Source organism: Apis florea, unplaced genomic scaffold (genome assembly GCF_048593485.1).
Source record: "Apis florea isolate Af1SG1 unplaced genomic scaffold, ASM4859348v1 contig_3493_pilon, whole genome shotgun sequence".
NCBI classification, from domain to species: domain Eukaryota; kingdom Metazoa; phylum Arthropoda; class Insecta; order Hymenoptera; family Apidae; genus Apis; species Apis florea.
This window is the reverse complement of record NW_028256772.1, coordinates 2,221,562-2,239,384: the sequence shown is the minus strand read 5'-3', so window position 1 is coordinate 2,239,384 and position 17,823 is coordinate 2,221,562. Positions and strand designations below refer to the sequence as shown.

Below are 17,823 nucleotides of genomic sequence, written 5' to 3'. Positions count from 1 at the left end.
GTATTTTTGTGTTTATTTTAGCCTATAAAACTGAATCTCAAAAATTATTCCACAGATATTCTATATACTATTCATAATACTATCATAATACTATTTCTTCGAAAAAAAATTACTTTTTCTATCATTAAACAAGCTTACGAAGTAAATTGATAAACACATGTATATCATAATTAATTTCATGTTAAATTAAATTTATTTTGAAGATAAAAAATGATTAAATAATTAATCTAATCTTCTTAATTGAAATATCGGATTATATTAAAATTTAGTATCTATTACATATTATATTATTATACCACATATATATTATTTATTTGCATATTATTTGCAAATAAATAATAATATATTTTCTAAATATTATGAATAACATTCAGCCGTACTCAGAATAATGTCATTCAATTTAGAAATCGATAAATGCATGACGACAGTACTTCCGTGAATGACAATAGCGCATATTTTATATGACAATGTCCGATATGCTTTAAACAAAGACTGTTCAGCAATACGTCATTTTTTTTTTTTATTACTATTTTGTTACTATACAAGTTTTGAATATGAAGTACGATATTTAATACAATTATGATTTATGAAAAATATATCAAATGATTAATAATGATATTATTAATATAATATATAAAGTTTAAAATTATATTTCGTAATATAATATAATATAGTTTAATATCGTATATTTAATTTATTATAGTATTATAATTAAAACTTTATGCATAATAGACTAATAATATAATGTTAAATTTTACGATAATAGTTATTTGTGTTGAAAAGAATTTTAATGAAACATCGAAAAAAATCTATTAACATCGAAAAAAATCTATTAACATCGAAAAAATTTACATGCAAATTTGCATAGTTTCAATTTTAAGGCTAGGAATTATTTAAGTGCTAAATTCAATTTATAAAAATTGTTAGACATGTTAGCAATTATTATTATTAAAGTCTGAAACTAGTGAAATATCTTTATTAATTTATAAATAATACAAAAAATCGTTATGAACGAATATAATCATGAATATAAATTTTAAATATATCAATTTTATAAAAATTTATATATATCATTTTTAATTATAAAATAACTTTTGAATTTTTCAAAATCATGCTTTTTATTGATTCAAAAAAACAATTAATAAAATAATATCATACTACTGATATGTTAGATAAGAATATTCACAAGTAAGAGTGATAGTAACGACCTTTCGATCATTATTTTTTTTCGATTTATTATACACTAATCCTTTTTGTCAACTTTTAATAATGATGAGATCTTTCAAAATACCTAATGCGACTTTCTCCATTTAAACTTTCTTTGCTATTCTCGGGATTATTTCAAGACCACTTTCTCTTAACATCACGAACGATATTTAATGCTCTAAAATGTGGAGAAATGTACGCGTGATCAATTTCAAGTTCCAATCGACTAAGCTTTCATCGAATATTATAATCTAAATAATCTATTTCAAAATTTGTATAGTGAATAAAATGGAAGCTTTTTCAAAATCCAATTGCATAATTGAATTATGTTATAAATTATAAATTGCTAATCTTTTTTGCTGAATTAAAAAATAAATTGTAAAATTATGAAAGAAAAATTTATAACCTATAGTTAATTTGTAATTTGTCAATTCGTTAATATTAGATGATGAGTTAATACACAAGAAAATTCAGATTTTAAAGGATCAAATTTGTTTTTTAAAATGTAATAATTCCATTAGAAAGCGATAACATTTCACAAATAAATGTAGTTTAAAATAGTAAATTAAAATCTAAATTCTATTCTTTCAATGTGCTTTTTGTTTTTTTTTCTCTATATACATTTATGAGTACATTGTGTATATCAAAAAAAAGAAATCGTGAAAAAAAACTACATAAAATACAAGAAACAATCATATTGTTCAATATATTGAAAAAAAGATAAATTTAAAATAAAATTTTTTTCATATCACAAATATAGTAATTTTATAAAATTTTCTACAAAATAATTAGAATTAGTATTTTTGTAATTTTGTTAAATAAATAGTATAAAAGTTAATTATAAAAAAATATGAATCTGAAATATTTTTTGAACATCATTTTACAATCCTATACAAATATTCATATATTTGTATAGGCGGTCGATTTTAATTTTTGATTTATCTGCAAATTTTGACAAGTGTGTGCATCCACTTATCGCATTATATCTCATATATATGTATATTTTTCGATAGTTAATAAATGATAATTATTCAAAAATATTATATAAAAATAAAATATTATTATCATTATTTTTTTTTTGTTTCTTTTTTTCTTTTTATTATCTTCCTTATTTTTTTATTTTTACTTTTGCAAAAAAAATTAAATTTTCATAAAATTTTTTAACTCTTACTATTTTCAATAAAAAATTCTTTTAAATTTATTATTTTATAGAAATAGAATAGAATAGAATAATATCAATCAGGTTCAATAGTTATTTCGTACGTATGAATGCATTTAATATTGAATTATCGATAGTGAATCTAATGTAAATCTACTTTGATATTTCGAATATATTTTTTTGTTACATATTGATTATGATATTCTTTTCGTGATGCAATTCGATAAACTGTAATGAAATACATGATTAATAGTATTTAAGCAAATTTTATAAATAACTATGCATTGTCATGATGTTTATTTCTATGTATATATATTCGTGACGAACCTTATTTGACCTAGTTTCGTTTGTATCTACTCTCTTTTAAGAGAATTCAATCGTCACTACATATTTTATAATGGAGCAAATAATGCTTTCACATAAATATGTTAGGAAAATTTTTTTTTTTTAGTGCAAAGACAAGATAATAAATATATCATCGTAATGCAATATTCTTGGTATTAAGACAAGTTTACATATATTTATGAGAAATAAAATTATAAAATGTAAAAATTATAAAATATGTAAATGATATTTTATAGATAATTAGCGTTTATTTAAAATATTATTAAAGATTATTACTTTAAAATATAAATTTACACCATAATATTTATGGAAGAAAAGCATAATATATAAATGTTAGGACATTAATAATATTTTGAGAATTTGAATTTATCCTTTTAATCTAACCTAAAAAATAGCCTAAAAGATAATTTTGAAATATATATCTGTAAGATATACATACTAATTTTTTATATATTTTTAATTTTAAAATACATTTTTTACAATTTTTATAAATTTAACGAATAGTTATAATTTTAAATGGCCTATATATCTTTTTATTATATGTCATGTTATTATTATAAATAAAATATATTAATTGATGACAAAAAAAACAATATACTTATAAATGAAGTATATCGATATAATAGTGCAATAATTATTTAATTTACATTAATTTATAATCATAATTAGATTTAATAAATAAGATTATCTAAACTTTTCTTAGTTTTAATTATTCCTTCTAACGCTCTAACATTTCAAATCTAGTAATTTTTGATTAGTAATAACTATTAATTGATTTCTAAAATATTAAAAAGATTCTTGAATTATCTCTATAACAACTGTCTTTTTTATATATTCTGTTTTAATTTATATATTCTTTTCAACAAAATAAAATAATATGAATTAAATACATAATATGAACTTACTTGATTTCAAGTTTCGAAAACTCCATTCTTTCACTGTAAAACGAATGTCGCAAAAAGTAACGTCCACTTCGGGCCTTTTTGGAAAGAAATATTTGTCTTGAATGAAATAACCATCCTTTGCGGCAATTGCAACTTCGTGTACGTCACCGTGGCTGTTGTGATCGATTTGACAACAACTTAAAGACGACTTGGTCGGAGAACATTGTGCAGAAGTGGTCATCGTTCGATAAACTACGATTGGTGTGTTTCTTTCCACGAGTGTCGCTGCGTTCGTTTTGAAACACAATTCACATCAATATTGCATGTCTAAAATACAGTACTAAGAATTCTATCCTTTTTTCTTCCTTTTGAATTGGCAAATTCTTTTGTTTTCGATAACTAATTAAAATTCGCGCATCATTGGTATGTGTATCGTTCTGTAATAAAAAAAAAGCAAAGATGTATATAAATATATTAAAACATATGTATAAATATATTAAAACTATTATTTTTTAAAATAATAAAAATAATATGATACAAATATATATATTAATTATTTAAAATGAGATAATCTTCAATTTCAATAATTTTTTAATATTTTAATAGAAATCGATTTTGACTTTTTTTCTTTCACAAAATATTAGATTCTTTTAATTTCCAAGATATCCAAGAAAAAATTGTTACTATTATATTGAATTTTTGTTTATATGTATAAATCCATATATGTTATATTTCCCTGTGTGTTAATATACGACCATTATTTATCTATTATTTTTAGCTCTATTATATACCTATAAGCACAGAGATATCGGCTAGCGTCCAAAAATATATCTATAAATATACATAAAAGTATATCTAATGGGTGAACCAATTAAAAAACTTTTTTATGGATTTTAATAAGAGTAAGGCATCTTAATCTAAACCTATATACTAGATTTTCAAATATAAAACAATTCTTGAATCAATTGAAATCACTAGAGTTAACAATATAAGTATTATACTTAATATTGTAAATTTATTATTGTAATATCACTTTTAAGCGCGCTATATCAATCGCTGTATTAATACTAAATATAATAGTATTATATATTTTTTTTGGAGTATCAATCGCTATGATATATTTATATAAACAATTAACCGGTAATCATATGTTGATATATTTTCACAGATGCATGTGTAATAAATAGATGAAATTCTATGTAATAATAATAATTATTTTTTACAAATATCTCAAAAACTATTACCAAACGGTGATTACATGTGTAGAAAAAATTATTTATTTAAAATTTATTTAAAATTAATTTTTATAACATATTTAAAAATCATCGAAATCAAAGACGATTGTAATTTTCTAAATAATATCACATATTGCTAAATATAATATAATTAATTAAATTAAAAATTACTTTGATGTTTTAATATTATTTATTTCATATATAAATGTTATTCTAAAATATAATTTCATAAAATTGATAATATTTTGAAAATAAGATGAACTAATATATTATAAAGCGTAAGATAAAATTCGATCTTAATTTTCAATATTATTTCTTTTATACATCCTAGTTTATGCGACAGAATATAGCAATAATAAAACTGATAATGATATTACATCATTTATGAGATAATAATTCTATCATAGCAATTTCATGCAAAGATCATTTCATATTTTATTTTTGTATTTCGCGAATCCGTAAGATTCATATAAAATCCTATTCAAGTTCTCTAAAGATAAAATATGAACAGTTCATATTATTTTGGATTAATTCTGTAATATGTTTATATAATAATGTTATATACTGTAATGTATAAATAATTAATAAATATTAATAAATATTTATATAAATAATTAATAAATAGTCAATGGTATAAGCATAGATGTACATATATATATAAATATAAACAATTCAATGTATAACATCGAAAATTTTTTGTAATTTTTAAAATTAAATTATCCATCTTATTAAAAAAAATTGTTTAAAATATTCATTTTTATAACATATTTCAATATTATTAAAATCGATGAGAGATTCATTCAAAATAAAATTAATTAGACGATATCAAATTACAATAAATTAACAATTATATTAATTTATAATAAATATTAACAAATACAAAATTATTGAAAAAATATTTTCTAAAAATGAATTATTTACATAAATTTTAGGAGCATAAAATATTTGTTAATCTTTGATTTAAATTTATAAAACATTTATAAATTTCGAAAGTTAAATAGTGATCTTGTTTAAAATAGCAACGAAAATATCATAAAATTATCTGTTATTTGTATTGGTGCTGTAATATTATTCATAGTAAGAAAACCGGCTTAAAATTATAGGAAGATTGGGAAAGAATATACAAGATGCATGACATGTCCTTGAAATTGGAATCTGGAATTAATTATTTTGTAATACATATTAAAACATGCTAAATCGAACAACATTTTTATATTTTTTTATTTTTTTTAAAATCATTTATGAATTGAGTCTCATCTCTTCCATTTTACTTTTTAAATTTTAATAAGAAAATCAATTTTCAAGAAATAAAATAATTATAATAATATGATGATATTAATAATAATTATTGTATTTGTCTTTGATTATATTTCACTAATCTAATACTAAGTTAACTAAATATTTTTATATGTATAATACTCTTAAAAAAATATATTCATATCTTATAATTAATACATTAATTTAATTAACAAAATCAATTATCAAATCTACATTTTAGCTATAATATAATATTTATTATTTATATGTTTCAATTTATGACTATTTAAATTGATATCTAATAGAAAATTCACGTTGATACAATACATAGCATATATCATAAATTTGTTCAAACATTTTGATTCCTTCTTCAATCTTTTTTCAATCATTTTCTACAATTATGTTGTTATTAACATAAAAGAAAATAAACATTAAAATTTATAATTTTATAAAACTTATAAAACTTAAATTTCCTTTATCTCTGTGCTTTCAGTCAATCCATACTTGTGAATAGTGATTCCGCAAAAAGTCTAATTATTGAAAAATACGTGAGAAAATAATAGTAATGATAGAATTTCGAAATGAAAATAGCGGATATCCTATTTATATTATATTATCAGGGAGGAACGAAACCAAAAACCTATGATGTCTTTATTTTCTATCGCTATATATATAAATATATATATCGTAATAATAATACGATTTGTATGCATTACTATTTTATTTCATGACGAGATGTCATGAATTGATGAAGTATCATTGATTTTAATACATTACACAAAATATATATATATTGGCATCAACGTTAACTCCATCAATCGTTGTTAATAAGAATTAATCTCTATGTATCTTTCTATTATAATTAAATTAACTAAATTTTTTGTGTAATCTGTTCACTATTATATAATAAGTCATATTAATTCCATTTTTGGCAATGCTGTTAACAAAATTGCCGTTTTGAAAGAAGAATTAGTGTAATTAGTGAACTGACTCATATTGTAGATAAATTGTAACAAAAATTACGCTGCTAAAACACAACACGATGATACTCTATAGTGACGTAAGATGTAGAATGAAAATGTAATATAACATTATTTCATTATTTTTGCGGAAACATTGCTTTCTAGTTAATTTGTTCCTTATCTATTATTAATTTCTCTATTACTAGAACATCTTTAAAAAAAAAAAAAAGAATTGAATTTTATATTTTAAACTTGTTAGCTTTTTTCCATTTTATTATTCCTAAATAAGATGTTAAAAATCTAGAATCTTTTCAATAATTCTTTAGTTAGGTAATTAATTGCTCTTTTACTGTCAAATCTGTATTATTGTATAATCTGACGTCAAAAATGGTACAAGTCTATCCAACAATTATCCAATTATAATTACTCTACTGAACAATGTAGTTTAACTTATTCAATGTATGACTAATTAATTGATACGAATATTCGGAATTTTTTAAAAGATCTTGGAAATTTCTCTAAGTTCTTCTAATTTGGACAATGAGTTATTAATTTATTTAGTTAATTATTAATTAATATATTAAATTAGTTTTCATTCAATATATAAAATGTTTATAAAATCTATTCCAAGTTATTAAATTTAAAAATAAGATTATAATATATTATATAAAATAAGATTATAATTATAATAACAATAAATATTATACAATTGATTAATAAAATATATAAATAAAAAATTTCTTTTAACAAATAATAATAATTTCTTTACGTCAACCACATTATGTAAGTATATATTCATCTCAGTGTGATTTTCCCATGGTTAACAAGATTACGAAGATATTCAAACAAATCGAATGAATATGCAAAACATTCGTAATGATATAACATTATATATGAATAACAAGAAAAATCTATATTACCAGCTACTTATCATTTAAAAGTAATCGATTACTCATCAAACAAACATTTTTTACTTTTCTTTATAAATTTAAAAATATAATGAATAATATGATCGAATTTATAATTTTGATTTTTCGAATTATAATTATGCCTTTTGCATTCATCATATATATAATATTAATTGCAATTCCTAGCGTAACATAGCTATGTAAAAAAAAAAAATATTAAAAATCTTTCATAAAATCCTCTAGAAAAAAACTATGAATTTATTACATGATCATAAATGTTATTATATATACATATAAAAAAAAAATAAATATAATATCTTATAAATTAATATAAAATAAATATATATAAATATATATAAATAAAATAATTAATAAAATAAATATCTTATAAATTATATTTTAAAATTTATTTAATTCAAAAAATCTGATTTTAATAAAAGTTTATATATATTCTATAAATAGAATATGTATAAAAAATTATATGAAGCAATTTTTTTTTTGTTGAGAAAAGAATGAAATCAAATCTTAAAATTTTATTATTTCATGAAGTTCTAAATATAAGTTTGTTTGAGAATTTTTTTTATAATGAGATGTAACATTAAATTATAATTCTTCATTTTATAATTTAAAATTTTGCTAATGTAAATTTTCTTATAAGATAGTGTTCCAATATTTTTACGCGTTATTATATAAACATATAACACTGTGCAAATCAATCTCATCGCAATGATTATTATAAAAAAAAATTTTTACAAAAAAACTATGTTCATATGAAATGCAAATAAAGAAGTTCAAAATTAATAAATAAATTAATTATGACTATGATTATTAATAATAATAAATTAATTCAAATAAGATAAATTTAGAGAGAAAGAGAGAGATATTTGGATGATTCATTACTTGTAGTCACAGATAAATGTATGGAATGAATAATAATTATTATTAAATAACAAACAGATCAATCACACATTACAGACATTTCTGATTATTATTAATGAAAGATTATTTTATTTTTAAGAAAATAATAATTCAAAATGACAATTTTGACAAGAAATAATTTTTTAAATAAGATTTATATAATATATCAATATTGTACATCAGTATTATTTATTTTAATAATAATTACTTATCTGAATAATATGTTGCAAATTTAAAAAAATTTTTTCTTTCAATTTTAATTATTTTTCTTTTTTTTTTTTAATATGTATTACTACACGTTCATTAACAACGATATTTAGTTTAGATTAATAATATATAAATATAAAATAGTTATATTTTAATATATATACTTATTTCTTTGAAAAAATTTAATATGTTTAATGTGTCTTGTAATGTTAATGTTGCAAAATTTTATTTTGTTCTTGTTATTATATGAATAGATATATCTTTATGTTTTGTATATATACATTTCTATCTACATACATTATAAATTATGTGAATAATTATTAATTATGGCATAGGTGTGGCGTATAGTAATTTAATGATGCATTTAATTTTTTATTTATTTATTGTAGCATTGTAGCTTTTTTAAGTCTTACACTATTTTTCCTTTGTTTTAGTTTTTATTATAATTCATTAAATATTTACACAATTTTATAAATAATGTTTATAAAAATTGATAATTTTTAAGAAATGATAATTTTTTTATAAGATAATTTATTAATAATTTATGCCATATTTATAACATGTTTCAATAAAATATAATAAATAAAATAAAGTTTAGAAAACATCAATATATGAACATCAAATTTCTTAAAATATCTCAACTTTTATTTATTGTTTTGATAATTATTGTAACATAAAATCTCATTTCTATTCATCTAATTTAATTCTTTAACAGTTTCTAGCTTTTTTAATATTTTAACATTTATTTCTTTTTCATACTTATGATGATATCATTTTATTTAATTATTTATTTATTTTATTCATTATTTATCAATTTTCTAATAATTTTTTTTATAATATCTTATTTAAGGAATATAATCCAAAAATATAAATAGAAATCATTATCAAAAAAAATCATATAAAAATTAATAAGTGTTTAAAAGTGCTTAATTTTTAATTAAAAATGTTTATATACTTTTTTTCTGTAAAATTTGGTATCATATTTGCTTCATATATGCAATTATACTGATTAATAACTGTACATACTGTATATTACTGTACATACTGTATATAACTGTATATTACAATCACATGTCTAAAAATTGATGAATGCACAATTACTATATACATTATGATAATTCTCATTGACTAGTAATTCTCAATTCTTCTATTCATTTGTGAAATTATGAATAATGTTATGAATAATATTTTTTTTTTAGTTATAGATTTATTATGTTTATTATTGCAACTTATTATAAAGTTACATTTATAAAAGAATAAATATTTAATTTACATTGAATTTATAAATAATTAAAAAATATTAATAGATTATTTGAATTAAAATGTTTGTTTAAAAATAATTTATTAAAATATGAATAATTTAATAAAATAATTTAATAATTTAATGTATATAATATTTAATATAATATACATATATTATAAAATATTAATATATTCATGAATATTTTTGAAATATTTTTGAAATAGTCGATTCTAAAGGCTAATACAACACTAAAACACAAAAATTTATAATTTCGCTTATAAATAAATTAATAATTTGATTAACATTTATAAATCAACTTTTATGTTTATTTTGGTCATTTTGATCTAGAATCAATCCTTCAAAATGCGAATATATTAAAAATATGATTGATTAAAAAATAAACTATATAAGTATAATTATGTAATTATATATTAAAATATAAAAAAATACAATAATATATATATATATATATAAACATATAAATAAAAATATATATATAATTTTATTATATAAATCCTATATACAAAAATATCTAAGATTATTGCTATTAGTTGCAAGTTGTAACTTGAATCCAAAGTGACTTTCCACTCGAATGGACGCGTCAAGGTCTAAAAAGGATTGTATCATTATTGCTTTCATAATTCAATCATTGCAAATTTCTTTATCTCGAAGATGTCGTTGGCATATATCTACTAATGCTATGTATTTTATCTTATATATTGATTTTATAAGAGAATTCATTTAGTTTTGAATTGAGAATCGTTTTAATTTTATTAACTTTATTCCTAATATCCTAATAATATAAGTGAATTATAATTAATTACGATTAAATTAGAAAAAGAATTTTATACAAAATATTGATTGAATATTTAAAGATAATAGAATTCACAAATGAAAAATCGAGGCAAATTTAAAAGCACCAAAAAACAGAATAAGAGGAAGAATTATCTGATTTTACTTAATAAAGACTTCTCTTACAAATTATGCAAATATTTATGATAATATTTCTATTGAAGGAACTTGATAATGAAGATTATGAACAATTAATTCAATTTAATAGAACAAATAAAACGTCTTTTTTTTCTTACAAAATATTGCAAAATTTCTTCATTATAAAAACTGAAATCTATTTCGCTAGTATTATCGTTTATAGCTGCTGATTCAACTTAGTGCAAAAACTGGAAACAATACCAACAATAGTAGAACATTAAAGTAATAATAAATAACCCATAAAATATGTACTTTTAAATGTTTGTAACTTTTTCTTATTATTAAAATTTAATAAATATAATGATTTCTTATTATTAAAATTTTAATATCTTTGAATTATATTTATCAAATAATATAAGATGGTGTAAAAAAAAAGTTATAAATTTTATGTCTATCGAATAATTTTAACGAAAAGAAACAATAAAATTGAGTATAAAATCTCGTAACAATACAATCAATTACGTAAAACTCGATTCCTTTGAAATTCTTATTTTCGTATTTATATTCGCTTAATTTATAGAAATACCGAGAAATTATGAAATTATGAGATATTTTTAATAGAAATTAAAGTTAAAAGACATATAAAAAAAATCAAATATAAATATTTATATACATATATAAATATTTGCAAAATATCTTCAAATATCCATTGTACCTATATTAATTTAATGAAATCAATAAATTAATTAATTTAATGAAACCAATAAATTTTTATTTCTATTATTTTTTAAAAACAATATTTAAAAGTAAATAATTCTGTTGCAACAAAATATCAAAATTAGAAAATTTCAAAAATCATTATTAATATACATATAAAACTCCGATATACAAAAAAATACATAAACAATACAAAACAAATTAATGCAATACAGAATAAAATAAAACAATACAAAATAAAATATAAAAATACAAAAGAAAAGATAAGAACAATATAATAATAAAACAATTTATCATTATTTGTCAATTCATTAGAGAATAATTTTGATAATATTATAGTTATAATAATGTGTGTAATTTATGTATTGTACTGTGAAGAGATTATTCATGGATACATGGAAACATAATGATCTTGAACTACATATGTATTATACTGATTTGTGCATGTACAAGTATTCTTATCCATGTTTATTTATCTGTAATATTTTATCGCATAGCTATTTAGGTCATTTTGTCAGAAAAATTTTTTTTCATATCAAGTTTATCATTTTTCTATATATAATTTCATTTTAACAAAGAAAATCGTTATTTTAAACAATTATCATGTTCATAAAAAAGAAAATAAATGTGAATTATATATATATATATATATATATATATATATATATATATATATATATATATGTTCGAATTATATGAGTTCAATATTATGAATAAAAAGGATTGTAAAATCATTATATAATTAATCATCATCACAAAATATGATTATGCTGTACAAGCATGCGTGACTATCTAACTTATATTTAGTATCATGTACATATATTATGATTGATTATAGTCATTATATATTATTATTAGTCATTATATACAATAATATACGAATGGACTAGACAAAAATTATTTTCTTATTGTGATAAATTTGAAATATTTTAATCCTAATCTCTTGAAGAGTATTTAACAGTATTTAACATTTATTGTTATAACATCGATTATCGCATTTTCGATTCAAGAATTGTTTTATATTTTGTTTCCATTGATTCTAAACTCATTATAGATAAGTATTTATTAAGTGATGATATACATTTTGAGTATCAATCGCTATGATGTATAAACAACATATATAAACAATTTATATAAACAATTGATAATAATATGTATATCATCATAATGCATATGCAAAATTCAATAACAGCATAACACATTTTATTATTCACTTTATTATTTTACGACTGATTTATATAAAATTTCCTCTGGTATATTGCATAATGATAAATATTTAATTTCTGTAATTTCTTATATAATAATTTTTATTCATGTTACTATTATACTTGATCCAACGTGATTGTTCGATTTTTTTAATTTTCGAAATTGCTGTATTTAAAGAATCGCTTTAATTAAAACTTGAAACAAGCAATTCAAATAATGTAATTGTTTTTAAAAGTAGAAAAGATTTTGAAATCTCTAGAAGGAATTGATTTCAATATAATTTCATAAAGAAAAATATTAATATTATATATTTATGTATATATATATATATATATAATATACTTCATCCACGAAACGATACTTACGCAAAATAATGTTGCAACTATCTTAGCAATTTCCCTTCAAAAATTACAACATCTGTTATTTATATTTGTTAGTTCTTACGATAATCATCATTTTACCATCATCGTATTATGAATATTATATCAAATGTATACAAGCATATATTATAAATTTTCATATTAAGATATCAAATAAATTTCAATCGAATTCACATGGATTTTAATTCACATGGATTTAGAATTAATTGATGAAATTAAATATAATATTAAATATAAATATGAAATATAAAAAAAAAAAGATTACTTTCACTTTGTTTCTGAAGAAGAAAGCAAATCCTATTTCACCTACATACATATATTTTTAGAAAGTTTCACAATGGTAGCAAACGAACATGTAAAAGAAACCTGCACAAAATTTAATTTAACTTTGAAAGTTTATAATTTTGTAATTAATAGAACAAATTGTGTAAGCCAAATTTTATTAAATTCAAAACTTTTATAGTAAAAGAACAAAAATAAAAAGAAAAAAAAGAAAAAAAATTCAATATAATATCGTTTAAAATAACGATAGAATCTCTACTTTTTTCGATTTTAAATAAAATTATATACATTAATTAATAATAATATCAAAAATAATTCTCCTATTTTCAATATTTTGTATATCTGTTATACTTAAATTAATAATTAATTAAATTCAATATGATTAATGAGTTAATTATTAATTCTGGCATTGAAATATTTATCAAGAAAGAGATATAGTATATCATTATATTCAATAAATTATTAATATTAGAGTTTACTTGCAAGACTTTTATATCTTTAAAACAAATTAAGATAAAACCGTATGTGTGGAATGATATCTTCATTCCATATTTTAAGAAATATAATTATATATAAATATAATGAAATATACGATATACATACAAAAAAATTTTGTACCCTCTCCTAAAAAATTGTCAAATGTCATAAAATTTTTTGTTTGTTTAAAGAAATTTCAAACAAAATTTTAAACAAACTTTTAATTTAAATTAAACTAAATTTTTAGTCACAAATTGTAATCTTTATGAAAATTACAATTAGGAATAAAGTCTATACAAATCATATGTAAATTTATATATTTGCAGATATACTAATTTTTCACTAAATTGGAAATCGCGAAAGAAACAATCCAAGTGAAATATTAATCACATGTGTTATCAAATTCATGATAATTAATATACAATTTATTATAAATTCATGTTGCAATAAATGATTCCAATTCGTTTGTCGTGTGTAGCTTTGTCAGTGTTGAATAATAGAAGAGAATTCATTACAATTTTCGTATTCTGCGCAATATTAATTCCTTTCACAAGTAAAATAAATGTGATACACAAATATGTATATCTATTTATTATATATATGTTATATATATTTATATTTATATTTATATACGTAAATATATAACTGATGATTTTTTATCGAACATACGCATTAAATTATATATATATATATATATGTACATATAATATATAATTTAATGAATTTAATCATTCTGATTTTAATAATTTTTTGATATATTGTAAAAATCGATGATTTTTTCCTTTCACAAAAATTTGTTTAGTTTCTAAGATATTCGCAAAAAAACTATTATTAATAAATTATTAAATTTTGCCTATATAACTCCAATATGTGGATCAGTACGCAATTTTCACCTGTTAATTGTTTTTTATAAACACATCATAAGATTTCCATAATATAATAATATAATAGGTTAATATTACGTAGCACTTATTTATAGTAAGTTTCTCTTTCGAAAATAAAATATAAAATTTAATTTTTGGATGACTGAAATTTCAATAATCGAAATTGATATTAACAATGATAGCGATATAATTATCATACTTAATATCTATCATTTTAATTTCGATTTCCAACTCAAGAATTGTTTCATATTTTATTTTCACATTCTGTGAAAGAAAACGAGCTAATTCTAAATACTAAATATAATGATATTTATTTGTTATACATTTTAAGTATTTAGCCACCATGATAATGTAAACAATTGATAAATGGAAATCGCATGTCATAGATGCGTATAAGTGAAATTCAATTACAATAGCAACAATTTTTTATTTCAAAAACTAAAAGAATTCGATATTTTTTTGAAAAGAAAAAATTATTCAAAATGTCGATTTCTACAACATATTTAAAAATCATTAAAATAAATGAGAAAGTAATTTATAAATTCATATATTGTAATTACTAAAAAGAAAAAGAATGATTGAAGAAGATGATCATGATTTTCTTGATAAAATGTATTTGAAATAATTAATATTACAATTATTATTATTGTTCAGTTGTAAAAATTTTGCTATTAATTAATACATGTTAAACTTTCTATCAATCTTTCTATCAATTATTATAAGTAATTTTTTGATATTTTTTGATAAGTACATACTAATTTAAATCATCAATAATAATAATAGTTTATATGGAAATATAATTGACAGAAATAACACATAATTTAAATTTTTCTATCTCGATTGTTAATAAAATATACGATTATATAAGATTAATATGAGAACTTCAAAAACAAAAATGATTTTCAAATGATTTCGTTAAATATTAATCTATTATTGCACAATATCAATAATTTTTAAAACTTAAGAATTGCAAAATACTGTAAAAAGACTATAAAAATTATAATTTATCAAATGATACAATTTAAAATTTATTTTCGAAAGTTATGAAGTTATATTTAAAATTTTAATGAAATTAAATATAAATTTATACATATATCTAGTTTATTAACTTTTTAAAAATTAAAAATTTTTTAAAAATTATTAAAATTTCTTATAAAATTAATTGTAAAATTTCTAAAATTAACTTTAAATATTATAATAATTATAATATATCGATAATGGTTTTTTTTTTTAATAAAAATTGGTATTATATATAAACATAATTATCGAAAAATTTTTTTTATTTTAATCTCAACTTAAAATTTTACTAATTTCGTACTTCAATTTTATTAATAAGTATATATTTTATAAAATCAAATTATATTTAATAATCATAATAATAGTTATACCAAATATAATAAATTACTATTTTATTTTTATCACATAATATTCTGTAATATTTAATTTATAAAATAAAATCAATATCAATAGATTTAAATTTGAAAATCATGATTTTGCCGCAACTAATCATACAATTGACGAAATGCATAAAAGTGACTGATATGCATTCCTAACGTCTTTTTAATAGATTCTATTTTATATTAGTTGATTTAAACATGACTATATATATTCACTTTTTATTTAACATTTCAAATTATTAGAATTAACGAAATATCTGTGATATCATACAATTAATTTTTTCAATATTATTTTACAAACACATATTCTTATCAAGACAATAACATCATCAGCGTGAATACGTTTATTTCATCAATTACGCGACGACACGCGCGCGCGCGCATTGATTGATCAAACCTATAAATAAAATCGTTCAAAAAATATTATCATTTAACCCGACCTTGATTATTGATAAATTTTGACAGAAACATTTTAAGCTTTATGAACAGAAAAAAAATCAAATGAAAAATGTTGAAGAAAAGAAAGAAAAAATATCTCTATAAATAAAAGGAGAAAACAGATTTCTAATAGTTTGTTTCATTTTCAAGATGAACAATAGATTCATGTGTGCACGCCAATTTTTCTTATAACTTATTATTATATTTCTCATAACAAATAATGCTAATTAATATAATAGTATATTATATTATAATGGACAACTATGTTTGTAGCATTTAAACATGAATATTGATATATTTGTATTTTTAAATCCGTTATTTTCTTACCTTAATAGTTAAGAAATGGTTTGTCAAAATCTAAAATTTAATTTGAGATGAACAATGATAAAAACGTATGATAAAAATATATTATACGAATTACTCACGAAACAACCAATACACCCGAAAGTTCGCAGAAGACTGACTTTGACGTTGTTGCGGCATAGCGTCTATCATTCGTTCTCTGTCTCTTTTTTCTATACGCAAGCGTACAAAACGGCGCGATTTACAGATTGTTACTTGATACATGTTCTTTAAATGAATTGTAATTTTATGCAATTTGTTATTTAATTCAGATATAATAATACACATATTTAATTTCAAATGCAACTCGTTTATATGATATGAAATAAAAGTATATATATGTATATACTAAATAAATATTAAAGAAATATATACAAAATATATATAAATTAAGTTTTTTAAAAAAATAGATTTAAAATAAAATAAGATTTAATCATTTATTAATA

General features: G+C 19.1%; 1 protein-coding gene across 3 annotated transcripts in view; it reads right to left on the bottom strand.

The window, feature by feature from the left end:
- LOC100867929 (ATP-binding cassette sub-family G member 1) overlaps window positions 1–17,562 on the bottom strand; it is a 29,228-nt gene extending 11,666 nt beyond the window's left edge. Inside the window, exons 1-3 of one of the 3 annotated variants that reach the window (XM_086912954.1) lie at window positions 17,461–17,562; window positions 17,363–17,392; window positions 3,616–4,031 (exon numbers count right to left, since the gene is read on the bottom strand). In XM_086912954.1, the coding sequence (XP_086769080.1) occupies window positions 3,616–3,835 (220 nt within the window). In that variant the 5' untranslated portion in view covers window positions 3,836–4,031; window positions 17,363–17,392; window positions 17,461–17,562. Of the gene's footprint in view, window positions 1–3,615; window positions 4,032–17,362 lie in introns of all 3 variants that reach the window. The other 2 variants (XM_086912955.1, XM_012486364.3) reach the window with 2 other exon arrangements.
- Between the last annotated feature and the right edge of the window lie 261 nt (window positions 17,563–17,823).